This window comes from Peromyscus leucopus, chromosome 8a, assembly GCF_004664715.2.
Source record: "Peromyscus leucopus breed LL Stock chromosome 8a, UCI_PerLeu_2.1, whole genome shotgun sequence".
Lineage (NCBI taxonomy): Eukaryota > Metazoa > Chordata > Mammalia > Rodentia > Cricetidae > Peromyscus > Peromyscus leucopus.
This window is the reverse complement of record NC_051085.1, coordinates 42343634-42369094: the sequence shown is the minus strand read 5'-3', so window position 1 is coordinate 42369094 and position 25461 is coordinate 42343634. Positions and strand designations below refer to the sequence as shown.

Below are 25461 nucleotides of genomic sequence, written 5' to 3'. Positions count from 1 at the left end.
GACCCCCCCATGGGAGTCCAGTATCACAAATTCTGCATATCAGATATTTACATTTATTGCAATTTATAATAGCAGCAAAATGACAGTTCTGAAGTAGCAATGAAAATAATCTTATGGTTGGGGTCACCACAATATGGGAGCTATGTTAAAGGATCGCAGCCTTAGGAAGGTTGAGAACCACGGCTGTAACCGTTTCACTCACGCCAGACTAACTTGTCCTGAGTAAAGGCGAGACCAGGGTGGGAACATCCCAAAGGAAGCAGGAGAGGCGGTCAATTTAGGGTCTGCTCTCCTCAGCACTCAGAAGAGAGTCAGCAGTTCCTGGCCAGTGTCAGTTATATACTGAATTGGAAGCCAGCGTGGGCTACATGGAGTCCTAGGTCAAAATAAAACTAGGGAAAAAAAAGGTAACAATGGGGGCTGGAGAGGTGGCTCAGTCGTTAAGAACACTTGCTGCTCTTACAGAGGACCCTGATTCAGTTCCCAGACCAACAGACACGTACACAAAACAGACAGCTAAAGATAAAATTTTGAAAAATTCAAACAAAAGATTTAAAAAAAAAAAAAAAAAAGAGTCCCAGGAGCTCCTGAAATCATTTGACGAAAATATCTCTGTAAGAAGTTAAAAAGGAGTCCATTCTAAATGGCTCACATTCCTTCATTTCTTGTGGAGTAAAATCAGTGCAACACAGCATGGTCCTGAGTATGAGTTTGACAGAGATAACCATAGGATTATGCTTTACTCCGGGCTCACTGCATCAATAACTTTGACTTTCCTACATGGCTGTATTTTTCTTTCTCCATGTTCATGTCTTGCTAAATTTATTCCTAGGTATTTTATGGCGTGGAGGAGGGTAGGAATAAATAGGATCGTTTTCCACATTATGTTTATCCTTGACATAAAGGAAGGCTATATTGACTTTTACATATTTATACTGTAGCCAACTGGGCAAACTAAAACTTTTATTACTTACGATAAATTTTAGTTGGCGTCTTGAATTTTATCTCTGCACGAACACATATAAATAATAGAAAAGTTATCTATACTTTTTACATGGCTCGTACTTTACCCCACTGGCTAGGTCTCCAGAGTAAGACAGTAACAGCGGTGGTTATGGACATCCTGGCCAGGTTGACCAGGTGTGCCCAAGAGGGATGCGATTTATTGCGATGTTGTTCGCTAGTTCCTGGCTTATTGATTTTGTTTAAATTCTTCCATTGTCTATATCATTTCATCCAGACACCTCTTTCGTCTCTAGCTTTCTAAACTCTGCTTTGCTGTGAGCTAGACAAGCAGCCCACAGGACCCTGAACCCTTATGCAGCGTTTTGCAGCGACCGACTTTGTACCCAACTATTAATAGTGAAAGGATGAGAACATTTATAGGTAGAGGGGGCTAGAGGCCTGCAGCTTTTAGAAAGCAATGTAATCTGCTTCCTCTTCAGAATGCCCTTCTCCGAAGATGCAAAGAAGTCCCTGACAAGACATCCTGAATTATACTCCTTTAGGAATTGCCAGTGTCCCAGCATTCCTCGTTCAAATTCTAATACATGTCTTGTATAGGAACAGCACCATATTGTAATTACACCAAATGCTGCTCAAAAATGTAAAAAACAACCTCACATAATTGCAATTTTTGAAACTATAAAAGGCAATTTGGCTCCTGTCCAGCACCTTGAGGCTAGATGTTCTTGGCCCAGATGGGCTAGGATAGCAGTCACATAACGTAATCTGAAAACGTATTGTGCAATGGACGTTAGAGAAAATCCCTTAGAAGGCCCATGTAATCACAAGTTACAGAACTCCAGCTTAACCTCAGGACCACTTCTTAGAGTCATTCTATGTCATCTCTCACAGCGCTAATCTCTCTGCATCACGATGTTTTGACAAGGGACTTATTTGAACTCCACATTTTATGATGATAAGCAGAACGATATTCCAAGCATGCCGTTTGGAATATCCATAAATCACAAACAGGAATGAGCCACGGAGCTCATTTTTAAACACATTTGCATTATGTAGGGCATAAAGAAAAGGTCAAGGTCAGGCCTGAGCATTCCTAAAGTTCAAAATGGCTTTTTAAAACATTTTACTTTTAAAAATGACTTTAAACATACTTATTTTTGATTTTTATTTTCTTTATGTGTGATGCGTCTGTGAGCGAAGGCCATGTGTGTACTTGTGTCTGCTGTAGAGGCCAGAAGAGGCTGTTGGGTCCTGTGAAGCTGGGGGTTAGTTGTGAGTTGTCTGATGTGGGTGCTGGGGACCCAGCTTAAGTCCCCTGAAGAGGAGCAAGCACGCTAACCACTGAGCCATCTCTCCAGTCCCCAACTACTTTTTTTTGAGACAGGGTCTCAAGTAGATCAGGCCTTTCTAGGATCACTCTGGAGCTGAGGGTGACACTGAGCTCGTGGGCCCCCTGACTCCACTTCCTGAGCCCTGTGATCACAGGCATGCATCACTACGTCTAGTTTCTACAAGGTTCTTGGGTTCCACCCATGGAGCTATCCTGCTAAACAAGCATTGTATCAACCGAGTTACCTCTCCAGTCCCTGCCTTTTTATTTATATTTATATAAAAATTAATGTATATTTATTTATTTATTTTGAGATGGAGTCTTTGGGAATCTCACTCTATTTCCCAGGCTGGCCCTTGAACTCCTGGACTCAAGAAATCCTTCTCCCCTGCCCTTTGAGTAGCTGAGACTTGTAATCACTGCAACAGGCTTCATGTAATGACTTTCAATTTATTTATTTGCTACATCAATAAGCCATGTTGGAAACATGCTCATGGTCATGGTAAACAACAACAACAACAAAACCTAATGGCAATCTAGATACTCCTGCCTTTAGAGAAGTCTTTTGTATAACTGACATGTACTGTTAGGTTTTCATTCAACAAACATTAGTCCTATTGGATGCAAAGACAGGGCTGGAAAATGATGGTGCGGACCCAAAGTATACATTTACAGGTAGTGAGCAAGAGTTCAGGTTAGGGGCCAAGGACTAGGTGCGACTCACTATCCTTCCAGCCCCAGCTTGTCGCTTGGGACAGACCCCTTCACTCTGATACTCAGTCTTCTCAGCTGGAAGATGTGGCCAGTGCAGTGGCTCCTTCAGAGGGTCGCAGAACAAGCCAGTGAGGTCCCAAGCGCAAAGCTCTAGGCTGGTGTCTGGCACACAGTAGGCTTTCAGGATGGAAAGTTAACTCATGATGCTCTCAGCAAAGATTTATCTAGGCCGGAAACTGCTCATGTGATTTATAAGCATCATTCCTGCCACCCCCACACAGATAATAAATAAATATATATTTTTTAAAAATTACAAAAAACCCCTTGGGGATAATATTGAGAGACTTTCTCTCCCTTCTTTTCTGACACATGATCTCGCTAGCGTGCCCAAGGTTTGTGCTAGAATGACAGATATGAGCCATCTCATCTTGTGAGACACTTTACATTAAAAAACAAAAACAAAACCCAACTATTATTCTTTAATTTTATGTGTATGGGTATTTTGTTTGCATGTATATATCTGTGCATCACATGCATGCCTGGTACCCTCAGACGCAAGAAGAGGGCATCGGATACCCTAGAACTGGAGTTACAGACAATTCTGAGTCGCTTGTGTGGGTGCTGGGAATTGAACCCAGGCCCGTTGTAAGAGCAGTAAGTATTCTTAACCACTGAGCCCTCTCTCCAGTCTGGCATACTTGACATTTTTGAGGGTAAAAAGGTAGTATACAATATCTATTGGGTATGGCAAGTACTGCTACTGTGAAGCAGGTCACTGTTTCAACAGCAGCATCTATTACGATCCTGTGCTTCGTGAAGCCAAGTTAGAACGACTTCTGTAGGAAGAAGGAAGAACCGAGTAGAAGCTGAGAGGCTGAACACATCTGTTCTAGGGTTTGTGAAGTTGGGTGGTGCCCAACAGGTGTCTTGTTAATATGGTATGGAGGTTACTTAAGAATAATACAGTTGCCGGGCGGTGGTGGCGCACGCCTTATTCCCAGCACTTGGGAGGCAGAGGCAGGCGGATCTCCGTGAGTTCGAGGCCAGCCTGGGCTACAGAGTGAGTTCCAAGAAAGGAACAAAGTTACACAGAGAAATCCTGTCTCGAAGGAAAAAAAAAGAAAAAGAAAAAGAATGATAGTTATTTTCAATTGATGGTATTATTCTTAGATACAGCTAGTAAACTGTTAGGTTACAAACACCCATTAAACTGTTTGACCTTTAATTACATAATAAATGGATGTGTCTGGCATTTCTTTGGATCTGGGGTACTGTCCAAAAAATTACTGTAACCTAATCTTGTAAACAGAGTTGGCTTGAGAAGGTTTATTGTAGATATTTTGTGGTAAAGGTATAAATGTATACCCGGAAATGATACCTCTTCCCATCTGGAGAGTGCTTCCCTCTAGAGCAATGATTCTCAACCTTCCTGATGCTGTGACCCTTTAGTATATAGTTCCTCATGTTGTGGTGACCCCCACAACCATTAAATTATTTTCACTGTTTCTTCATAACTGTATTTTTGCTGTTGTTATAAATCATAATGTAAATATTTCTGGAGATAGAGGTTTGCCCACAGGTTGAGAACCATTGCTCTAGAGAGGCAGAAAAAAGGCGGAGCGAAGGAGGGCGTCACATCTCATATTGCTGTAATGTTTGTGATGGGATAATTTTTAGAGAAAAGCGGTCGATTTTGGCTAACGGTTCTAGGAGTCAATTGGCATGATGTCACCACCTACTCTGCGTGTGTGTGACTGTCTTGGAACGCAGTAGAAGAGTAAGGAGACACACGTAGAAGACAAGTTCAAGGCACATCTAAGACAGGAGGGGTAAGGTCAGAATAACCAGGCCTGTCCCTTGAGCTCAGGAGCTAACTTCAAACCAAAGGCTTTCATCCACGAGGGCCGCCCAGGATTGCTATGAGGAGGAATCCGGCAGTCAACTATCAGGTCACAGCCACCAAGTCACAGAGATTTCAGTCACATGTCATATCTCTGCCTTCTTTCTCAGTGCTGGGAACTGAGTCCAAGGCCCTAGCCCTGCTAGCCTCTGCCCTGGAATCTTATCTCCAGGTATCGTCTGATCACAAACCAACCCTTGAATCTAAAGCACACAGGGAAAGCACAGCAAGACGTGTCGGGAACGAAAGGGGTTGGTTAACATCATCTGTTTACTTTCCCCAGTAGTATATAACCAGAACGTTCCAATCTTACTTATTTTCTACTTTTACATGTATGAGTGTCTTGCCTGCAAGTATGTATGTGCAGCACATGCTTGCCTGGGGCCCACTCAGAGCCTTTGGAACTGTAGTAACAGACATCTGTGAGCTGCCATGTGGGTGCTGCGATCTGAACCCTGGTCCTCTACAAGAGCAACAGGTGCTCATAGCCACTGAGCCATCTCTGCAGCCTCTATCATTTATTTGTGCTAGGGATCGAACCCAGGGCTGGGAAAGCATTCTACCACTGAGCTCCCCTTGGTATTATTATTATTATTATTATTATTATTATTATTATTATTTTATTAAGGGCTGAAGACCGGCTGCTAAAAATCAAAATCAAAACCAAACCCCAAAGAGGTCTAGTCTGGAGGAAAGCATGTGTGGTAGAGAAAGGCCAGCGAACGGGAGTCAGCACCGAGCTCCCGGAATCCGACATCCAGGGACAGCACGAACCAACATTCCTGCAGTGGAGCTTTTTGGAGTCCAATGCCTGAAGTCCACTCCCTAGACTCAGCAGCTGCCTGGGTTTGCACAGCCCCTCCAGCCAGATCGCTAATAATCCAGTTCTTACCCCTGACATGATTATGTATAGCATTACTCAAGACACAAAAATGAACTTCATAACAGAGTGAAGCCCTGGCCGAGAGCAGGGTTTTATATGTCAGCAGGGTGAGCTCCAGGAGCCTCTAAGCTCAGAAGCTGGACACTACTTCAACTCAGACTTTTTTTTTTTAAAGGGTGGATAAAATTATAGGAATGTTTAGTTTGGTCTGGCTTTCTTCTACCTAAATGATGGAGTATTTAACATTTCATTGCAATAAAAACAGATGGCGCGAATAAGCCAGTAGCTGGGTGTAACTATTCACTAGAGTCCTCTGAAACTCAGGAGTGAAGATTTATAACTGTCCTAAAGGATGAGGGATGAAGGCAAAGCAAGATGACTAGAGTCAGTGGCCCCCAAGGTCACCTTTACTCAGCAACGTATTGAGAAAGACCATTCAAGGCAAGAGAGTACTGCGTTAGAATACGGTTCCTCTCTACACTCCCATTGGAATTGAATAAACACGACGAGGCACAAGAGGGCAGAGCCTGAACCAAGCTCTGGTGTTCCGAACTGATGGGGTTCAATATGGTCACCAGGGCTGGGGCCTTGAGATGGAAGGTTGATGAGTTTTTGAGAAGAGGGATCAAGGGGTGTCTGTAATCCAGAACTCAGGAAGCAGAGGTAAGAAAGAGAATCTCTGCCAACCTAGTTTACACAGTGAGTTCTAGGCCAAATAAAGCTACTAAGTGCGACCCTGTCTCAAAAGCATCTGCCCTGGGATGGAGAGATGCTCAGTGGGTAAGAGCATGTGCTGTTCTTGTAGAGGACCTGAGTTTGGTTCCCAGCACCCATATCATGTGTGGTCCCAGCCACCTGTTACTCAGGGGATCTGATGCCCTCTTCTGGACTCCTAAGACATCTGCACTCACATGTACTAAAAATAGCTCTCTTAAAACAACAGTCAAAACAACAAAGAAACAAAACAAATTTTTAAAAGGGAAAAAAATTTAAAAAAAGAGCAGAAGTAGGCAAAAATACACACCATATCTAGGCATGCACTTATACACACACCCACACACCCCATACCCATGTATACACACACACACACACACACACACACACACACACACACACACACACCTCTTGCTATGTGATGCCTTTTGTTGTCTCACAACTCTGCCAGCCTGAAGACCATCAGAAAACACAGGCCATCAACCCAGGCTAAGAACAAAAGTCAAAGCAGAGTTCTTTTCTTTAAAGCGTAATCTGTGGTATTTGTATTATAGAAACAGAAAATGGGCTAATACAGAGGGGTTGGGGCAAGACAAACATGATCTACCACAGTATATTAAGATGCACTGGCATGGTATTATTATCACAATTATATTTATTGATTGATTGATCTAGGTGGGAGATGGTTGAGTTATTTAGACAAGTGTGGGCTGGCTTCAAACTCATAGTCCCTCTGGCTTAGTCTTCCAAGATTATAGGCATATGCTATCACATTCGGCCCACTCTATTAGTATTTAAGTATGGGAGGGGACAGTAGACCTCCAAAGCCTAGCCATGGATTCCAGTGGCTGCAACCGCTGGATGTAAGGACCCTCAGCTATGAGCACATACAATTCCAGGTTCACACTCTCAAGTAGAGGCGGGGCCTTCAGCTGAAAACTGGAGTTGAAGTCAATTAAATGAGCAGGAAAAAAGAAAAAGAAAAAAGCTGAGGTTTGGGAACAATTTTGAGATTTTTTTTATAAACTTAAATGAGATAATAATAATTAAAAATTAGGAAGTCAATGTTCCTTTTCCTTTCCTTTCTTTGTAAAAGAAAGAGTAAAAATAACTCTTGACTTGGGTCTGATGCTGGAGAGAGATCTGCCTCTCAGCAGTGCCTGGAGGTTGGGTGGATTCCCGTGGGGACCACTGGCTCCCAAGAAGGGGCCATTACAGTCCCCACAGCACTTTCTTCTAAAATTCTCATGAAGCACTTGGCTCTCATCTGACAAATCCATGCAGCTAACTAAATAAACACTGAGCTACGGCAAAGGCCAAATGGGCTGTTGATTCCATTATCTTAGAGTAATTATTCTGGGTAGACAAAAGGAGTCCTTGCTGGATGTTGGGGCAGAACTGAGAGTGATATTAAATGGCGTAAACAGGAAAGATTCTGTCCAAGAGATGCTCCCCCACTCCCAGCAAGTGCCTCCACATTCTTTGTTAATCAACAAGCTCCTGCCCCCCGCCCCCACGTGCACCCCACAGTAGGTAGCAGAAATCTTAAAAGTTCTTATTAATAAAATCAAACCCGGGGCCAGTCATTGGGGTGAAATGCTGGATGGTCAGAGAGGCAGAACAAGCCACAGCTACCTCACCTGGTCAACTTCTCAGCTGATCTTGTTTCCTCAGACTGGAAGCCTCTGTGTCCTCATCCAAATGGATCTCAGCTGAACTGTGCTGCTCAAAACCTAAAAGCTTAACCAGCCAAATGCTTCTAGTTTCTGGTCCTCACGCCTTATATACCTTTCTGTTTTCTACCACCACTCCCTGGGATTAAAGGCTCGCTTTCTGGGATTAAAGGTGTGAGTTACCATGCCTGGCCGTTTCCAATGTGGCCTTGAACTCACAGAGATCCAGAGGGATTTCTAACTCTGGAGTGCTAGGATTAAAGGTGTGAGTGCCACCATTTTCTGGCCTCTGTATCTAGTGGCTGTTCTGTCTCCGACCGCAGATAAGTTTATTAGGGTGCACAATATTTTGGGGAACACAATACCACCACACCCCACTCTCTGCTGAGACTCAACAGGTTTGTCTCCCCTACCACACCCTGATTGACTAGAGGGTAGAAAAGGCAGAAGGTAGAAAAAGTAGAAGCCAATGGTAAGCGTCTGGAGTCCAGGCAAGGAAGGGCTGGTGACCACAAAGATGGAGAGTTCTGAAGACTGGCTGTGCAGTGACTGATTCTCTTCCGCTGTACAGCTAAGATGGCGGACTCTAAGATGGCGGACTCTAAGATGGTGGACTCTAAGATGATGGTGGACTCTAAGATGGCGGACTCTAAGTGATGTGTACTGTACAGCAATTAAAATGAGGATCATTATCACTCCAAAATAAACTCAATTCTTCAAAGGACTTTAACCTTTCCTAGTCACGCGTCAATAATGGGGGAAGAGTCACAATAAGGACTAGTTAAGGGTTCGAAGGGGTCAGGCCAGAACCTGACAGGCACACTGTCACATACCCCCTTTTTTTTTAAATCCGTGAGGAAAGCTCTCTTAAACTTTTTATTTTGGCTGGGGAGATGGCAGACTGCATAAAGGCGTTGCCGAGCCAGCCTGGTGACATGAGCTTGAAACCCTAGAACCCACGTTAAAGTGGAGCGGGAGAACCGATCCTGCAAACTGGTCCTTTGATTTCCACACATGTGCCATGGTTACCCCACCCCCCATCACACACATACACACAATTATGATTTTTAAACGGCCTTACTTTACACACAAGGAATTTGAGGCATAGCGAGTTAATGCGCCTTGAGGAGGGTTCTGACACCCTCATTGGGCAAGCTTACCAGGGAACTCTCCCCTCAGACTACAAGGGATCAGAGGAGTAATTAGAAGCGTGGTTGACATTGCCTAGTCGCCTATGTCTTACAGATCACTTTTCCTTTGGATATTATTGAATGTTATAGTAAAGGGGTTCTGCTGTTACCAAAGAGGAAATTGAGCCCTAGGAAAGTTCTTGCTTCATACCACCAAGAGGAGGCTCCCATCCCATAATGTCTAACCCTGCCTCAGTGCTACCCTCCATTTCCCACTCCTCTTCTGATCCACCTTCACAGTTTCCCAATGAGTACGCCACCAAGCAGCACACCCAGAGTCTAATGCCTTATCCAGGCCACACAGGAGAAGTAGCATGCTTTGCAGACACCATCAACATGTATCTTCAAAGATATTTTGTCATGATGATGCATATTCTGTAAATACCTGCTTGATAAAGTAAAGCAGAGAGCCCTGTCAGCACAAACCAGAGTGCTTTATGCTAGAAGCCCTTTTATCCACAGTCAATACATTAGAACCTCTTCACTTAAGTGCCCATCTCCTCAGTATCTGCCTTTCCCCAGCCTCCTCGGTCATTAGCTCTACTGCTTTTGGATGCTCATCCGAGCAAATCCACTTAGCGTGCCTCGCCACTCTTGCTGTGGACTTGGTGCCTAAGCAGCAAAGTACATGATTGCGCATTACACAGATCTTTGAAGGATGGAATTACATAAATCCTCATTTGATCCAGACTCCGTGTCTACAAGGGATCCTTAAATCAGTCTCAATAACTCTGAAAGAACCCTGAGCTGTTGCAGTGCGAAAGTGTAGATCTAGGTTCCTCTGCCCAGCAGAATTTTCTTCTACTAAAAGGACTCACTTTTTGAGTTTGATGCAGGGCTGATGGTCCTTGGGAAGGAAGCGGCTGCTGGACCTGATCATGGACATTTACGGGATAATGAGAACTGCCTGCGGGCTGGGGGGAATCTGACCATCAAATCCTTCCAGCATCAAATGAATCCTTGTTTTTGTTTTTTGCTTCTTCATAGCTTTATCCTTCTGGCCTAAGATCATGGCTAGTAACCATGACGAAAGCTCTATGGCAGGTGGCCCCTCCTGACAGCAGACAGTATGAATCTACCAAATAAAATTGGAGCCTATTGGTTGGGAGCCTCCCTTCTATTAGGTCACAAGAAACACACCAGGATTCCGGGAAGAAAAAAAAAAAATCCCATTGATTTTAATGTATTAGTACTATGATGATTGCTAATGGCTCAGGCAATGACCACATTCTCCTGTGCACACACCATTGACAGGACATTCCACAAGGCCTGCCACTAGATCTGCTCTGCTGACCACTGGATCCCCAGTTCTGAGCATTGAATGTGGTAAGTTCTAAATATTTATCCATTGGAGAACTATTTAAAGTAATTTCAATAGCACCATTTTACAGATAAGAAAATCGAGGTTCAGTGCTACTTAAAAATACATCCAAGGTCATTCAACTGACAGGTATTGGAAGGCATATGTGCTTGACCACAGAATCAATGGCTCAACCAATATAATTGTACTGGAATAGAACAGACCCTCTACAAAGAGAGGTATAAAAGATGAGATTCCACGTCAATATTCTATCCCAGCCATTATCTTTTCAATTTTATCAGTATTCCACAATCATTAAAATTTAAATAATACTACTTACCTACAAACCCTTCTTCCCCGACCAACTTGAGAGCAATTTTGTCGGCTAACACCGACGAGTTGCCGTGAGCGATGTTAGCAAAGGGACCAGCGTGCACAAACACAGGCGTCCCCTACAGAAGAAGAAGAACAAATCAGAATCCCCAAGGAAAGGGAAGAATGGAAACCACGCTTAACTTGGGGACACAAGGTGCCACAGAGTGCTCCGTGTTAAAGCTTACCCGGACATTCTGAGTCCATATTGCGCACTCAAAGCACAATAGCTCCCAAGAGATCTAAATGTACTGTGAGCCAGATAGGGTGGAGCACCTCTGTACTTCCAACACTTGAGGTAGAGACACAAGGTCATGGCTAGTTACAGAAGGGGTTAGAAACCAGCCTGGGCTACAGGAGCCTGACCTAAAAATAAACACAACAGGGCTGGGGACATGGCTCAGCCAGTAAAATGCCTGGCACCAGAGCATGAGGACCTGAGTTCATATCCTCAGAGGCCATGTAAAAACTGGGCATGGTGACACCAGGCTGTAAACGTTAGCACACAAGAAGTGAGGGAGGGGAAGGAGGCCAACATAGGTGGATCCGGGGAGGTTGCTGGGCCAGCTGGTCTACCCAGTCGATGAGCTGTAGATTCAGTGAGAGACTCTGCCTGAAAATCAAAGTGGAGATGGATAGAGGAAGATACCCAATGCCAATGTGAGGCCTCCAAACACATTATACAAACATAAACACATACATACATACATACAAATAAAAAGCAAACAAAAAACAAAACCCTTTGAAACAAAACTGAAATCAAAGATACCCTGATTGATTTAGACATTAAGTATGTCTCAAGTCTCCTTGGACAGAATTAGCCTACAGTTAATGCTGAGTGAGAGATAAAATCTCTAAGAATGCAATCACCTCCAATTATAATTTTGATAAGTTACTGTTCATTGCCTGTTGATCATGAAATAAGCCCTGTGCCTTATTTCTTATTGCCCAATTATATTTAAAAAAATAACTCAAACCCTGATAGTCTAAATAATATCTTCCATGTTCTCCCTCCCCCCAATAACAATTAGTCAATTCAAGAAACATTTACCAGCATTTAAGAGGCAGAGGAAGGCAGATCTCTGTGAATACAAAGCCAGTTTGGTCTACACAGTCAGTGCCAGGCTAGTCAGGGCTACATAGTGAGGAGAGGACATGAGGAGGGAGACAGAAAGGGAGGGAAGGACAGAGGGAACAAGGGAAAGAGGAAAGAAGAGGAGGAGGAGGAGGGAGAAAAGAAGAAAAGTCAAAGCCAGGCATGGTGGCACATTCCTGCAACCCCAGAATCTGGGAAGTTAAAGTAGAATCGAGGATTATCAGTTCGATGCCAGTATAGATTACATGAGATTTTGTCTCAAAACAAACAAATAAATAAAGAACTGAATATAAAAATCAACACAACTCATGAATTATGGGAACCAGAGCAGGCCAATTACATAAAGGACGAGATCGGACTACTATTTTCATACTAAAGCTGTCTTCTCACTTTTTAAAAATTCTGTTTAATTCCTTGAAAAATAATCCAACTATTTTATATGTTAGAAACCTGGCAATTATTAAGACAACGAAAGCAAAGAAAAAGAGAAAAAACACCATGGGTGAAATGTACCAATGATAGAAACGATTTGTGGTTGTTCAGACAGGTTGTTATGTAGCCCAGGGTGGCCTCAAACTTGCTATGTAGTCAAGGATGACTTTGAACTCCTGATCCTCCTATCTCTGCTCATTAAATACCGGGATTGCAGCCAAGTACCATCATACCCAACTCAAATTTACTATAGAAAGCATACAAAATATATACGTGTATACCTAGTTTATGAGCAATTCTTACTGACTACCGTCCTAGGTATGGTTTTTATTACTGTGATAAAGCACCATGACTGAAAGCAACCCGGAGAGGAAAAGGTTTATTTCAGCATACCACCGTCAGATCACATTCCGTCACTGAGAGAAGTTAGGACAGAAGTTTAAGGCAGGAACCGAGGCAGAGGCCATCGAGGAATGCTGCCTACTGGCTTGCTCCTCGTGGCTTTCTCAACCTTCTGCTTTCTTATATCACCCAGGACCACCAGTCCAAGGATGGTACTGCCCACAGTGAGCTGGACCCTTCCACGTCAACCATTGGCTTGCTCATGGGTCAATCTGGCGGGGATATGGTTCCCTCTTCCAAAAATAACTAGCTTGTATCAAGTTGACATAAAACCAGTCAGCATAATTACAGACAAAACAAAACCAATATAAGGGACTAATTAAAAATTTCAGGCTTTCAAAGTCTTTAAATGAACCTTGTCAATATAGTCATTTTTATACACTTTTAAATTTTCCTTTATTGATGACAACAGGCTTTTTAGTCCTATCTGAAAATAATTTTCTCATTAAAACATTCAGGCTTTATCCCTACCCCAGGCAGGTTATTGGGGGTCTGCTCAGAGGAAGGCTTGGCCCCACCTGTGAAAATATAGGCTGCCCCTTTGCTGACACAGTGGAAAGCAGGGGGTGATACGGGGTGGGGGTGGGGCGGCTCGGAAGCACGGAAAATTCCCATGAACCACGCTGGGCTATTCGCTGAGCGTGGCTCAAGGACGAGAGAGCTGAACAAAAGCAGGAAGACAGTTAGTGGAAGAAAAAAAAATGGTCTGAGAATAAAACAGCTTCTCAAAGCCACGATCTGAACTCGATGTTTAGCTTTCTTGTCCGAGTCCTCAGGAGAGTGAATAACACGGGTCCTGAGGTCAAAGTGATGCAAACATACGGGGACTATAAAATCCGACAAGCATTCGTGTTCACAGGTACACATGACTACTGTCCATCTCCCTAACTACCCACAACACCTCTCGTCTAGCTACACACGCACACCTTTCAAGTGCTCTGAGGAAAAATTGAAAAAGAGACTCGCAAGTCTGGTCCACAGTCTCCCAATCCTGTCTGTCGCCTGGGGCATGCTGCTACCCTGGAGAAGCCCAATGCAGACCAAGTCCCCGGCCCCATCCCTGCATGGCAGCTGGCTCCCCTCCTCCACAGACTGCGATCTCATTGTGGCCATCTGTCAGAGAGGCATCAGGCCCTGGTTCCCCACAGGTCACAGGTGACATGGTGTGGCCGAACAGGCATAGGCTTCATGATTCCTGGAATAATCACCCCAAGTTGCTGCTTAATCTAAGGCAAATCTATTTATTAAAAAAGGAAAAGGACTTGCATCTTCCACAGAGCTTTTCTTATTATCTAGGCTATATGACTCATCTATCAGCAAAACTTCTTTGTGATTCTATCTTTGTTTCTTGTGTGTGTGTGTGTGTGTGCGCAGGTGCATCACGCAAGACACAGTCTGCATGTGGAGGTCAGAGGACAACCTCATGCTTTGGTCTTGAGCCTTCCATCTTATTTGAGACAGGGTCTCTTGCTTTTCACTGCTCACATGCCAGGTTAGCTGGCCCCAGGTCCTCCCTTCTCCGTCTCCCACCTCAACACAGGAGGTAGGGTTACAGGTGTTTGTGGCCACACTTAGCCTTTTATGTGGGCAATTAGGATTCAAACTCAGGCTCCAATGCTTGCACAGCAAGCGTTCTTACTCACTGAGCAACCTCCCTAGCCCTTAAATTTTGTTTTTTAATCGGCAATTATGTATCTTAGGAGAACAACAGGATGTTTTGATGTGTGCATTATGGAATGTTTTGCTGGAGTCTGATTCCTGACTATCCTCCATGGGCCTCTGTGGTGAAGTCTTAGCACCAAGGGAAAGTGGTGAAATCCTTAAGAAATGGGGCCTAAGTGGGAGGATTTCAGTCCTGGGGAAGGGGCATCTCCATGAAGAGGACCACTGAACCCTGGTCACTTACTGCCTTCATGTGCTGCTATGAGGGGAGCAGCTCGTTCTGATACATTCTCTGATCAGGATGTGCTGTCTTTCACAGCGCCAAAAACAACAGGGTGACCAGACACAGACTGAAAACTTGACCCTGTGAGCCAGAAGAAACCTCTCCTCTTTAGATGTTGTTTATCTGAGCAGTTGTTACAGTAATGGGAAGCTAACAGGTTATATTAGATCACCTGACACATCCTGTTGTATCTCTCTCTCTCTCCTTTCTGGTTTCTGTGAATGACTAACTATGGTTGACAGGTCCGGAAATGTCATTATTCCCATCTCACCAGAATAGGAACCATTTGGTCGATTTCTATCCAGCCTGGTAATCATGATTTTTACCCTCTACTTTGCATTTTATAATTTTGTGTAGTTTTAGTTTTAGCTGGAAATCATGGAGCCAAATAATGTGCAAGCAAGAGCCGGACTCTTCCTGACATGAGAAACCCAAGGCCCAGGGAAACAAGGGGTATTATTCTCCAAGGCCACAGAGCAGATTAATAACAGTATTAAGGTTACAGTGTTGGTTTGAAACTCCCAGTTTGGAGTGTGAGTGGACTAACGATCAAACGGTGTTATCAGACACTCAACACAGCGACCATGGCACCACATTCAATAACAGCGTTTGAGCTAAACACACTGTCTAAAAAAATTCCATTCGGAGGTACAGCCATCTTGACTTTTATTTCATACGCAGAATGCTTGGGAATGGGAAGTAGGAACTGCCTTAGTTTCTCCTGATGAATACTCTCCATAATGGTTCTTTCCAGAAACTTCCTAAGATTATTACTTCCAATTATTCTTACTTCAGTCTCTTAAGTGATTTGGTTGCTTCCCAGAGCATCAACAGAGTATTACAATTCCATTCTGTCCAGTCCCCTGGCCATGTACAGCTGTAAGTACTTAAAATGTTGCAAGTACTCCTTTCTCTAAAACCTAAATAAATGCAACAGCAGACAGGTGGTCCAGCAACTGAAAGGCTACATTTTTAACTTTATCAAACTTTAATTTAGAAGGATGCATGTAACCTGTGGCCACAACGGCACCAGACCGTGTGCTCTATCATACGGTGATTTCATCAATGCCGTGTGAGTTCATCTACGGGAATCTTTTGGTTTCCAACATGGCTCTAGATAGGCTTGTCTGGAATATCCAGGCCTTAACCCCTCCCCTAGACACCTGCTCCTCTTAGTCTACATTAGAACCTGGCATGGATCAGTATTCCAGAGTCTTCTGAGGTGTTCCAAGGAACAGCTAGGACTGTGAACTGCTGGCATCTTGGCCACCTGTCATGAGGCAGGGGACTCCCCAATGCCCTTTGATGACACTAGCAATGGGTGTGTCCAAAATATAATACTGCCCACAAATTAGACTTTTAGGCTATCCACGGATACAGACCTCCCCCCTCCCCAGTATCGCTGATTCCAGGAGCCCTTCCCAAATGACTGTCTAGAATCAAGGTACAGAAGGAGTTCATATATGCAACTATCTTAACCAATCTGCACTCTGTTTTTTAAACAAATTATCTGTTCACATAATCTTAAACTAGTCAATTCCATAAATGAAAATTAGGAACAATGTCAATGTACTAAGCATTGCTTAGGAGAACGCCATCTATTAAGTGAAACTAGACTTTCAGTGTGGCAGATATCTTAAATGCTTAGTGATATCTATTTACTTACTTATGAGTTCACTTACTGTGCTAGGCCCAGGCCTTGCACATTGGAGGCAAGCACTGTACCACTGAGCTATCTCTCTGCACGGTGAGTTTTTGAGACAAGGTCTCAGTACACAATTCGGGCTGACTTTGAACTCTCTATGCAGTCCACCCTGACCTCAAAATGTCTAATTCTCCTGCCTCTCTGTACTGGGGTCACAGGTGAATACCACCATACACAGAGATTGCTAAGATTTAAAACAACCTACCAAAGCACACTTATAGGTGTCAGATGGGACATGGTCCGAGAGAGGAAGGGTTCAGGCTATGGGGAAAAGGCAGAGGGAGTTGGGGAAGGTAGATGGGTAGGGGTGGGCAGGCCTGTGCTTTCAGGGTTCTGTTCTGTGTTCCTCTGGCATTACAGCTGTCTGTTGAATTGGAGCCTGGGCCTTGTTCCTAAGCCCAGGGATGCCTTTGAATCATATCCTTAATTGGCAGTATCCAGCTCAGGTTTCATAGTCCTGCTAAACTGTCTGGTAGCTTTCTTTTTGCCCTAGGCCAGTAGTTCTCAACTTGTAGGTCGAAAACCTTTTGGGGGTATTGAACGACCCTTTCACAGGGGTCACCTAAGACCTTGGGAAAACACAGATAATTATATTATGATTATTTTAAAGATTTCTTTATTATGTATACAGTGTTCTGCTTGTATGCCAGAACAGGGCACCAGATCTCATTACAGATGGTGGTGAGCCACCATGTGGTTGCTGGGAATTGAACCTGGGTCTTCTGGAAGAGCAGCCAGTCCTCTTAACCTCTGAGCCATCTCCCCAGCCCGATATTATGACTCTTAACAGTAGGAAAATTACAGTCATGAAGTAGCAATGAAAACAGTTTTATGGTTGGGGGTCACCACAACATGAGGAACCGTATTAAAGGGATGCAGTGTTCGGAAGGTTGAGAACCACTGACCTAGACCCCCTGTCCTTGGTCTCCTTGCCTGGAGCAGTATTCCCTGAGGCCCAGATAGCATGGTCCCTCGGCTTCTCACACCTCCACCAGTTATCCTATGAACACACAGATTCATGCTCCATGCTATTCTGTGCTCACATTCTCTGAGTTTTCTTTTTCAGCTATTATACCAAGGGGCAGGCAGTGGACTTGTCAGTCTGCTATCTGCCTTCCCAACCACTGTGCGACCTTCAGGAGTGCAGGGACCTCTGAGTCCAAGCTCCCCATAGTGTTCTCAGCACCCACCCGCAGTATGTATGTCAACATTCTTATTTTTATTTTTATTTTTATTTTTTTTGGTTTTTCGAGACAGAGTTTCTCTGTGTAGCTCTGCGCCTTTCCTGGAACTCGCTTTGGAGACCAGGCTGGCCTCAAACTCACAGAGATCCGCCTGTCTCTGCCTCCTGAATACTGGGATTAAAGGTGTGTGCCACTACCACCCTATGTCAACATTCTATAGTCAGAAGTTTTCCTGTGTCCCAAAGCCACTCAGTCCCAAATAAACACACAGAGGCTTATACTAATTACAAACTGTTTGATCTTTGGCTCAGGCTTCCTGCTAACTGGCTCTTTTATCTTAAATTAACCCATTTCTATTAATCAATGCATTGCCACGTGTCTGTGGCTTTACCTGTGTTCCATTACATATTGCTCCCCCAGCAGCGCTCAGTGTCTCCCCTGACTCCATCTTCTTCTCCCTGTATCTCCGCTTGGATTTCCTGCCTGCCTGTATCCTGTCTTGCCATAGGCCATAGCAGCTTCTTTATTAACCAATGATAGCAACACATATTCACAGCGTGCAGAAAGACCATCCCACAGCAACATTCAATCTTCACCGTTACCCTGTTGGGCTACTTGTTACCGCCACCACTTTACATGGGAGAAAGTTGAGACTGAAGGAGTAAATAACTCATCCCCAGGACACAAATGTAAATGGCAACGCGTCCATTCAAACTCAACCTCTTATCAGCTGAGTACATGGATGGATTTGGACATTTACGTGGTCTTTCTGCTCTGTTCTCCCAAGTACTTGCCCGCTGGCCACCTTTAACCCTCTTTCCCATGGCAGCTTAGCACAAATTTTAACTCTATCCAGTGACATTGACCGGAGTGGAAATATTTTTTTCTCCCTGGCAACTGCCTATAAAAAGACCAGTGTAACATCTCTCACCCCCACATCTATTCTCTCTCTTTGTAAATATTGATTTTTTTTGTTTATGAGGGTTTTGCCTGCATGTGTACCATATGCATGGCTCAGGCCAGAGGATATCTTATCCCCTGGAACTGGGGCTATTGTGTGGGTGTTGGGAATCAAACCTAGTTCCTCTGGGAGAGCAGGAAGTGCTCTTAACTCCTGAGCGATCTCTCTAGCCCAGTATCTGTCTCTTGCTAAACCCAATCCAGATACTCCCTCCCCGTTTGGATCTCTCTGGGTCTAAATCCTAAAAACTGTTATCTAGCCAAATCAAATGAATATGACCAGTAACTTAGAAACTAGATTGTAATGTATATACATGTTGGTGAAAACACTTTGAATCAAAGAAGCCAAGACAAAATGTCTGTGTTTGTGTACAAGACTATAAAAAGTGTCTCCACAAAAGTGACAAGAATAAATATATATCCTCAGAAAATATTTCTTGGTATTTACTGTATTTTACTTGGGGGGAAAAACAATTTATTATTATAAAACAAACAATTGATAATTAACATAATAAATAAAGTTTAAAAAAAGTTAGACAATGTCAGGTAAACATGATGTTACCACCCATGGGTGCACTAGGTAGATCTTTATTTCCTATGTTCCTATTCTAGTCAGTTAAGCCAAAGCCAAGACATGAGTCACACTGAAGAATCAATAAATTCACTTTTAACTTTTTATTTATTTTTTTCAGAAGACGGAGGAGTTATTTTGACATTCTGGCCGAAGAGTTATTTTGACATTCTGGCCGAAAATGTTCGTATTGCCTAACGTCAATCCAATGAAAGCAAATGCTATGTTACAAACAATTATAAAAAGAAAACCAGGGGTAGACAGATACCTTACCATGAAGGATCTGAGTTTGAACTCCAGAACTCAAGTTAAAAGACAGTAAAGGGGGAAAAAAGGTGGCATGGTGCTGTGGATATCACTCTATATAAATAAAACACTGATGGCCAGTGACCAGGCAGGAAGTATAGGCGGGACAAGGAGAGAGGAGAATTGGGGAAACAGGAAGAAGGAAGGAGAGACACTGTAGCCACCACCAGGACAAGCAACATGTAAAGACTCCGGTAAGCCACCAGCTACATGGCAAGGTATAGATTTATGGAAATGGGTTAATTTAAGATATAAGAACAGTTAGCAAGAAGCCTGCCACGGCCATACAGTTTATAAGTGATATAAGCGTCTGAGTGATTATTTTATACGTAGATTGTGGGACTGCGGGGCTTGGTGAAACCTGGAGAGGAGCCCTCCAGCAACAGCATGGTGGCACACTTGTGATCCCAGGACCAGAGAGGCAGAGATCAGTGGAACCTTAGGACTGGGTGGCCAGTCAGTCTAGCATTATTGACAAGTTCCAGGCTAAGGAAAGACCCTGTCTCAAAAACTAAAGTTGATAGTACCTGAGGAATAATAGCAGATGTTGACCTCTGACCTCTACACACATGCATGTATATGCATGTGGCACCCTCACCTAACACGCACACACACCTACAGATGCATAGTCACACATTTAAAAAAAAGCAATACAAAAAAATAAAAGGGAAACTACTTACTTCCAAGGTCTGCATCAGATTTGGTTTGATGGCATCTTTCATCAAAACTGTCAAGGCACCTGTCACCCCCTACAGGAAAGAAAAAGACTCACAAATCAGCATAAGAACCCCTAGGCCCATGCTGATTTGTCCCCTTGCCCCCCCTTCTGCTTCTAGGTGGGGGGCATCCCCCAAGCTGATCATGCACCTGGGATTGTTGGCTCTGCCCATGTCTTCCTCACCCCAGCCTGGCCAACCCTACCAGCCCAGCCTGGGCAAAGGAAAGTAGGGGTCAAGACAGACAAGAATATGAAATGCTTATGAAATACATCTCATGTGTTCTGGTTGCAGCCAGGTACAGACCTGTTATTAACACCAATGTGAAGGAGATAACGGGCATGTGCGACTCTTCGGAACCCCCACTGTACACCAGTGTTAAGAGGGAGATCTCTGTTCTCCGGATGGGCAGCAAGCTCCCCAGGGCCTCCGAGGAACACTCACCAAGTCCTCAGCTGTCACTGGCTGCCCGTCTTTGTCACTGGCCACCACCATCCTTCCTAGCCGCTCCTTCATGTCTGCGAGGCTATCCGTCAAGGCCAGCACTGCCATGATCTCGCTGGCCACTGCGATGTCAAACTGTGCCTGAGAGAGCAAAGCAGATGCTGTGGTCATCTGAAGTGTTACTGGATGGACACTTTTCACAAGGTTTCGGCAGTCATAGCCGGGGTCTATCCCCTGTGGGTAGGTTCACTTTTCTAGAGTTGCATAGCATGTAGGGTCTTGGCTTGTACCATCAAAGATGGCCTCCCTGGGTTGCCTACACTGTCTCCTGTGCTCTGCTGAATAGTTGTCATGTGGGTGAGGCCTGTGAAACCCGCTGCTTATTGTACCATGCAGTGTGCTTCAGACTAAAATTAAGTACTAATATACGGCAGGGGTGCAGCTCAATGGTGAAGTTCTTGCTTAGTACGAATGAAGCCCTGGGTTTGGTTCCCTCCGATTCCCAAAGTATGAGTGTCATTATCTCTCTTCTGAGCATCTTTATCACTAAAACTAAAAATTTCCCAGGACTTCTCCCTCCCCTCTCTTGGCTCCAAAAGTACAAAGGCAGGGGCCATATAGGAAGACTCCTCCTGGATACCCAGCAGGGACAACAGCCTGTGATACCCAATAGGTGTTTAGTGCATGCTGAATGAACTAGTCAGTGAACTACTGGCTATCTCTCTTCATAGCGGTGGGTCACATTATATTCGTCTCTACCCTGCGGATCTCATCTCTCTTCTTTTTGTTGAGGTAGGAATTAAACCCAGGATGGTAGTATGCTAGGCAAGCATGCTACCACTGAGCTATCGGCCCATTAATACTTAATTACAAGTCTTTGTGTCCAGGAAAGATGAAACAGTGTGGAGTAAGAGCATCCTGCCAGCTTCCTGGTCCTGTGCACAAGGCCCACTTCTCGTTGAGTTTAATCTCAGCACAGTCTTGGCCCAGCAGCTGAAGAATGGCCCAGAACCGATGTGTGTCTGGTTCATGGCTCCATCCTATCCTAAGGCTCCCAGCAATGACAGTCAGAGAGCACTGACTTTCTTCAAAAATTTCCCAGGACTTCCTCCTCCCCTCTCTTGGCTCCAAAAGCACGTTGTACAGAGTCCAGTGGGAATGAAGAGGGAGACAAGAGTGTGTATTTCCTTCTCCTTCCAATCCAGCCACTGGGGAAATATCTGCACATAGCCACTTCGTTAAGCTCCAGCTTAATTCTCTGGATCCCAGGGGGAGTGTGAGTCAGACAGGTTCAAGCTCTCAGAGAGAGAATGGCTCTGCCCTGGTGGGATCACCTCAGGAGATATTTTATTACCTATTTCCATCACTGACAGATGAGGAAATGCAGGCAGGAAGGAGCTGGCTGGCTCCTTCCTGGTTGAGATTGTATTAGCCATTGATCTACTGAAAAAATACTGCCCCAAAGTTAAATACAGCTATATCCAATGACTATATTCTCAATACAACTCATTCTAAAACGTAAGTGATTTTTCATTGCATGCAATCGAACTTCCTATAGCACATATTACATTGTAAACAGTGCCTGGAAAAATGACCAAAATATTACTATTTCCAATGCATAATGTGAGCCTGGAAATACTTTTGCAATATGAACTACATAGCAAGCAACTTGTAGAATTTATAATGTGTATACAAGTACTTCACTTATAACTGTTTTAGTTCTAAAACTGTAAGCCTGTATCATTGTGGATGCTTCTAATCTAGCATTTGGAAGACTGAGGCAGGAGGATCATGAGTTTGGGGCCACCCTGGGCTACCTATTAAGTTCCATATGAGCATTCACTAAATAGCAAGACTCTGTGTGTGTGTCTGTGTGTGTGTCTCTCTCTGTGTGTGTATGCATGTATGTATCAATGCAAACCGAGTCAATCTAAGATCATTCACATAATTGAGACTATTTAGGGACCATTGTTCCTCATGTCACTAACCAATGTGCTTGGGAGAGAAATGTTCATATTTTGTAGCAAATAAAACACTTCAAAATTACATAAAGGGACAAATGGATTGCCACGGATATAAACAAAAGGACAGAATATAATGTTTCTCAGATTGCCAGAGATTGAAACAAAAGGACAGTGAGTGTACAATGCAGCTAGGTCAGTGAGTGGATTTAACTTTTCTGGAAAGCAATGCAGAAATCTATGCAATGTACAATACACTGACTCTACAATTATATCACCAGAAATCTACCCCCAACAATACCAGACAAGTACATAAGCACAAACATACTTATCACAGCCTATTTAAGAGAGTCAACCACAATGAATAGCCTGTGTGTCCTTTAACAGAAATTGGTGAGCTAGCTGATATATCTGCATGAGTTTATGTAGCCATTAAAACCCATGACATACAGTTTTACCTTTATTAATGCGGGATAATGATGTACTGAGTATGATGGTTAAAATAAGCAATGAATATTCTAATATAACTCATTATTACTTAAAAAATGCCCAAGACAATACAAAATATAAGCAACCTGCCAAGTAATTTAAACTGGTACTATGTATACTAGGCTGTCTTTTTTTTTGGAGCTGAGAATCGAACCCAGGGCCCACTGAGCTAAATCCCCAACTCATACTACAGGGATCCTCCTGCCTCTGCCTTCTAAATCCTAGGATTACAGGCATGTACCACCACATGTATCTACACTACTAATCTATAGCGCTATAGATACCATTTCACAGTGGTATTTGATTTTTATATCTGTCAACTGTCATTTATTTGTTTAACAGATACCTATTGATACCACCTACTCACTGTGACAAATATTTGCTCTAAGTATAGAGGACAATGGTGAGCACAGAAGGCAGAACTCCGCTTTCAGGAGCGTGTGAGAACCGGCTGTTAAGAAGGTATTCAGGTGCAGGATTCAGCCAGGAGAGAGGAGAATTTGGGGACAGAACCCTGCAGTGTTATGTAAGGTGGCCAGGGTGGCCAGCCATATCTGAGTACTAATGGTTGGATGTTTTTGTTAGACACAATGATCCATGTCGTATGTCCCAGATGACCACTAGTCTTAAATTTTCTGTGTGAGTCACTGTTTTAGAAGGAAGATTTTGATTTTGAAGGTTATCAAAAATGGTCTATGGCTTCCTTTGCCGTCTCGGCATGTTGTCAGGGACAGCTCCGCTGTATAGTGACTGCTAATGGCTGCCTTGTCCCGGCATGGCTGGCTCCTGTTTTTTTTCTCACGCTAATGTGTTTCACGTTAGCTCCATTGTTCTTCTCTTTCTGCTGAAGTTTCCATCATCCTTCCCCTTCAGGACTCTGAATGAATTTCCCCAAGGCCACCTGGCATTTGGTGTTGTTGATGAGGATTTTTATTCCTCTGTGAGTAATCAGGACCTTTTCTCTTTGGCAGCACTTAGGAATTTCTTCTTTATTCCTCCATGTTCTGAAATTTCAGCCTGATGTTTCTGGGCAGAAGTCTTTGTTTTTTTTCTCTCCCACCTCCCTCCCCCCTTCTGTGCTGTATTTGTCTTTTAAAATGAAAACGCTGTTTTCCTCCAATTGAGGAATTCTTGTCCTGTTAGTTCTTTGAATAGGCCGCCCACTCTGTTCAGAGGTGCAGTCCTCAGGAGACTCTGACTGAGGACGCTCTTTTTTGCCTATGTCTTCATGTATGTGTGTGTGTGTGTGTGTGTGTGCGCGCGCGCGTGCGCGCGCGCACGCGCGCGCAGGCTGGAGGTTGACATCGGTCTTCCTCAACTGTTCTACCTTGTGAGTAGAAGTGGCTGAACAGCAATTCCCAAGGATTCCTCTGTCCCTGCCTCCCCAATGCTGGGGTCACAGGTACATGCCATCACGCCTGACTTCCCTTACATGGGTACTGGGAATCTGAATTCAGGTCCTTATATTTATGTCCCGACTGAGCCATCTCCCTAGTCCATGTGATCATTTTTGAGATAGGGTTTTTCTATTGTAGCCAAGGCTGGCTTCAAACTTGCAATCCTCCTGACTCAGCCTCCTGAGTGCTGGCATTATAGTCATGTGCCATTGTGCCCTGATAGAACCTTTATAATTGAGGGTGGGTGTGTTTGGGTGATCAAATCTAGGGTCTTCAGGACTTCCAGGTATGTGCTTTCGGTTTCTTAAACTTTTGGGTTTCTTTTTTATTGTTTTCCTCTGGGAACCATTTCTAGAGAGTTCCTTGGTTTGAAGTTCCTCTCTCGTGCACTTACTCCCTCCTCACCTCAGTTTTCTACACCCATGGTACTACTTTTCGGATCTTAACACAATTCTTGGAGCATCAGTGAACTCTCACTGGGTACCACACCACTCAGACTCCGCCCCTTGGTCTCCTATTTTGTTCTCTTGGGTGTCTGAGCTCCTCTTCCCAGGACCCGGTCAGTTTTCATGTTGTATATTTCTTTACACGTGAGGTGACTGCTGACTTGAGGCCCTCTCTTACATGTCTGAGGATATAACATCAGCCATGTCTAGTTCGCGTGCCCATGTCCCCAAGGAGGGCAAGCTGCCGTTGACCCCTTCAGTAGTAGAACCATTCCCAGGCCCATTGCTACCCTTCAGGTGCTTAACACGCTAATGTCAAAAGTCTGTGTTCTCTTCAAAAAAGGGTCGCCGCAGTATGCTGGTTT

General features: G+C 44.0%; 1 protein-coding gene across 1 annotated transcript in view; it reads right to left on the bottom strand.

The window, feature by feature from the left end:
• The window catches only part of Mthfd1l (methylenetetrahydrofolate dehydrogenase (NADP+ dependent) 1 like), a 188095-nt gene that overhangs the window by 90174 nt on the left and 72460 nt on the right, over positions 1–25461 (bottom strand). Inside the window, exons 18-20 of the mRNA XM_028858204.2 lie at positions 20804–20944; positions 20324–20392; positions 11011–11122 (exon numbers count right to left, since the gene is read on the bottom strand). Of these exons, the coding sequence (XP_028714037.1) occupies positions 11011–11122; positions 20324–20392; positions 20804–20944 (322 nt within the window). The remainder of the gene's footprint in view (positions 1–11010; positions 11123–20323; positions 20393–20803; positions 20945–25461) is intronic.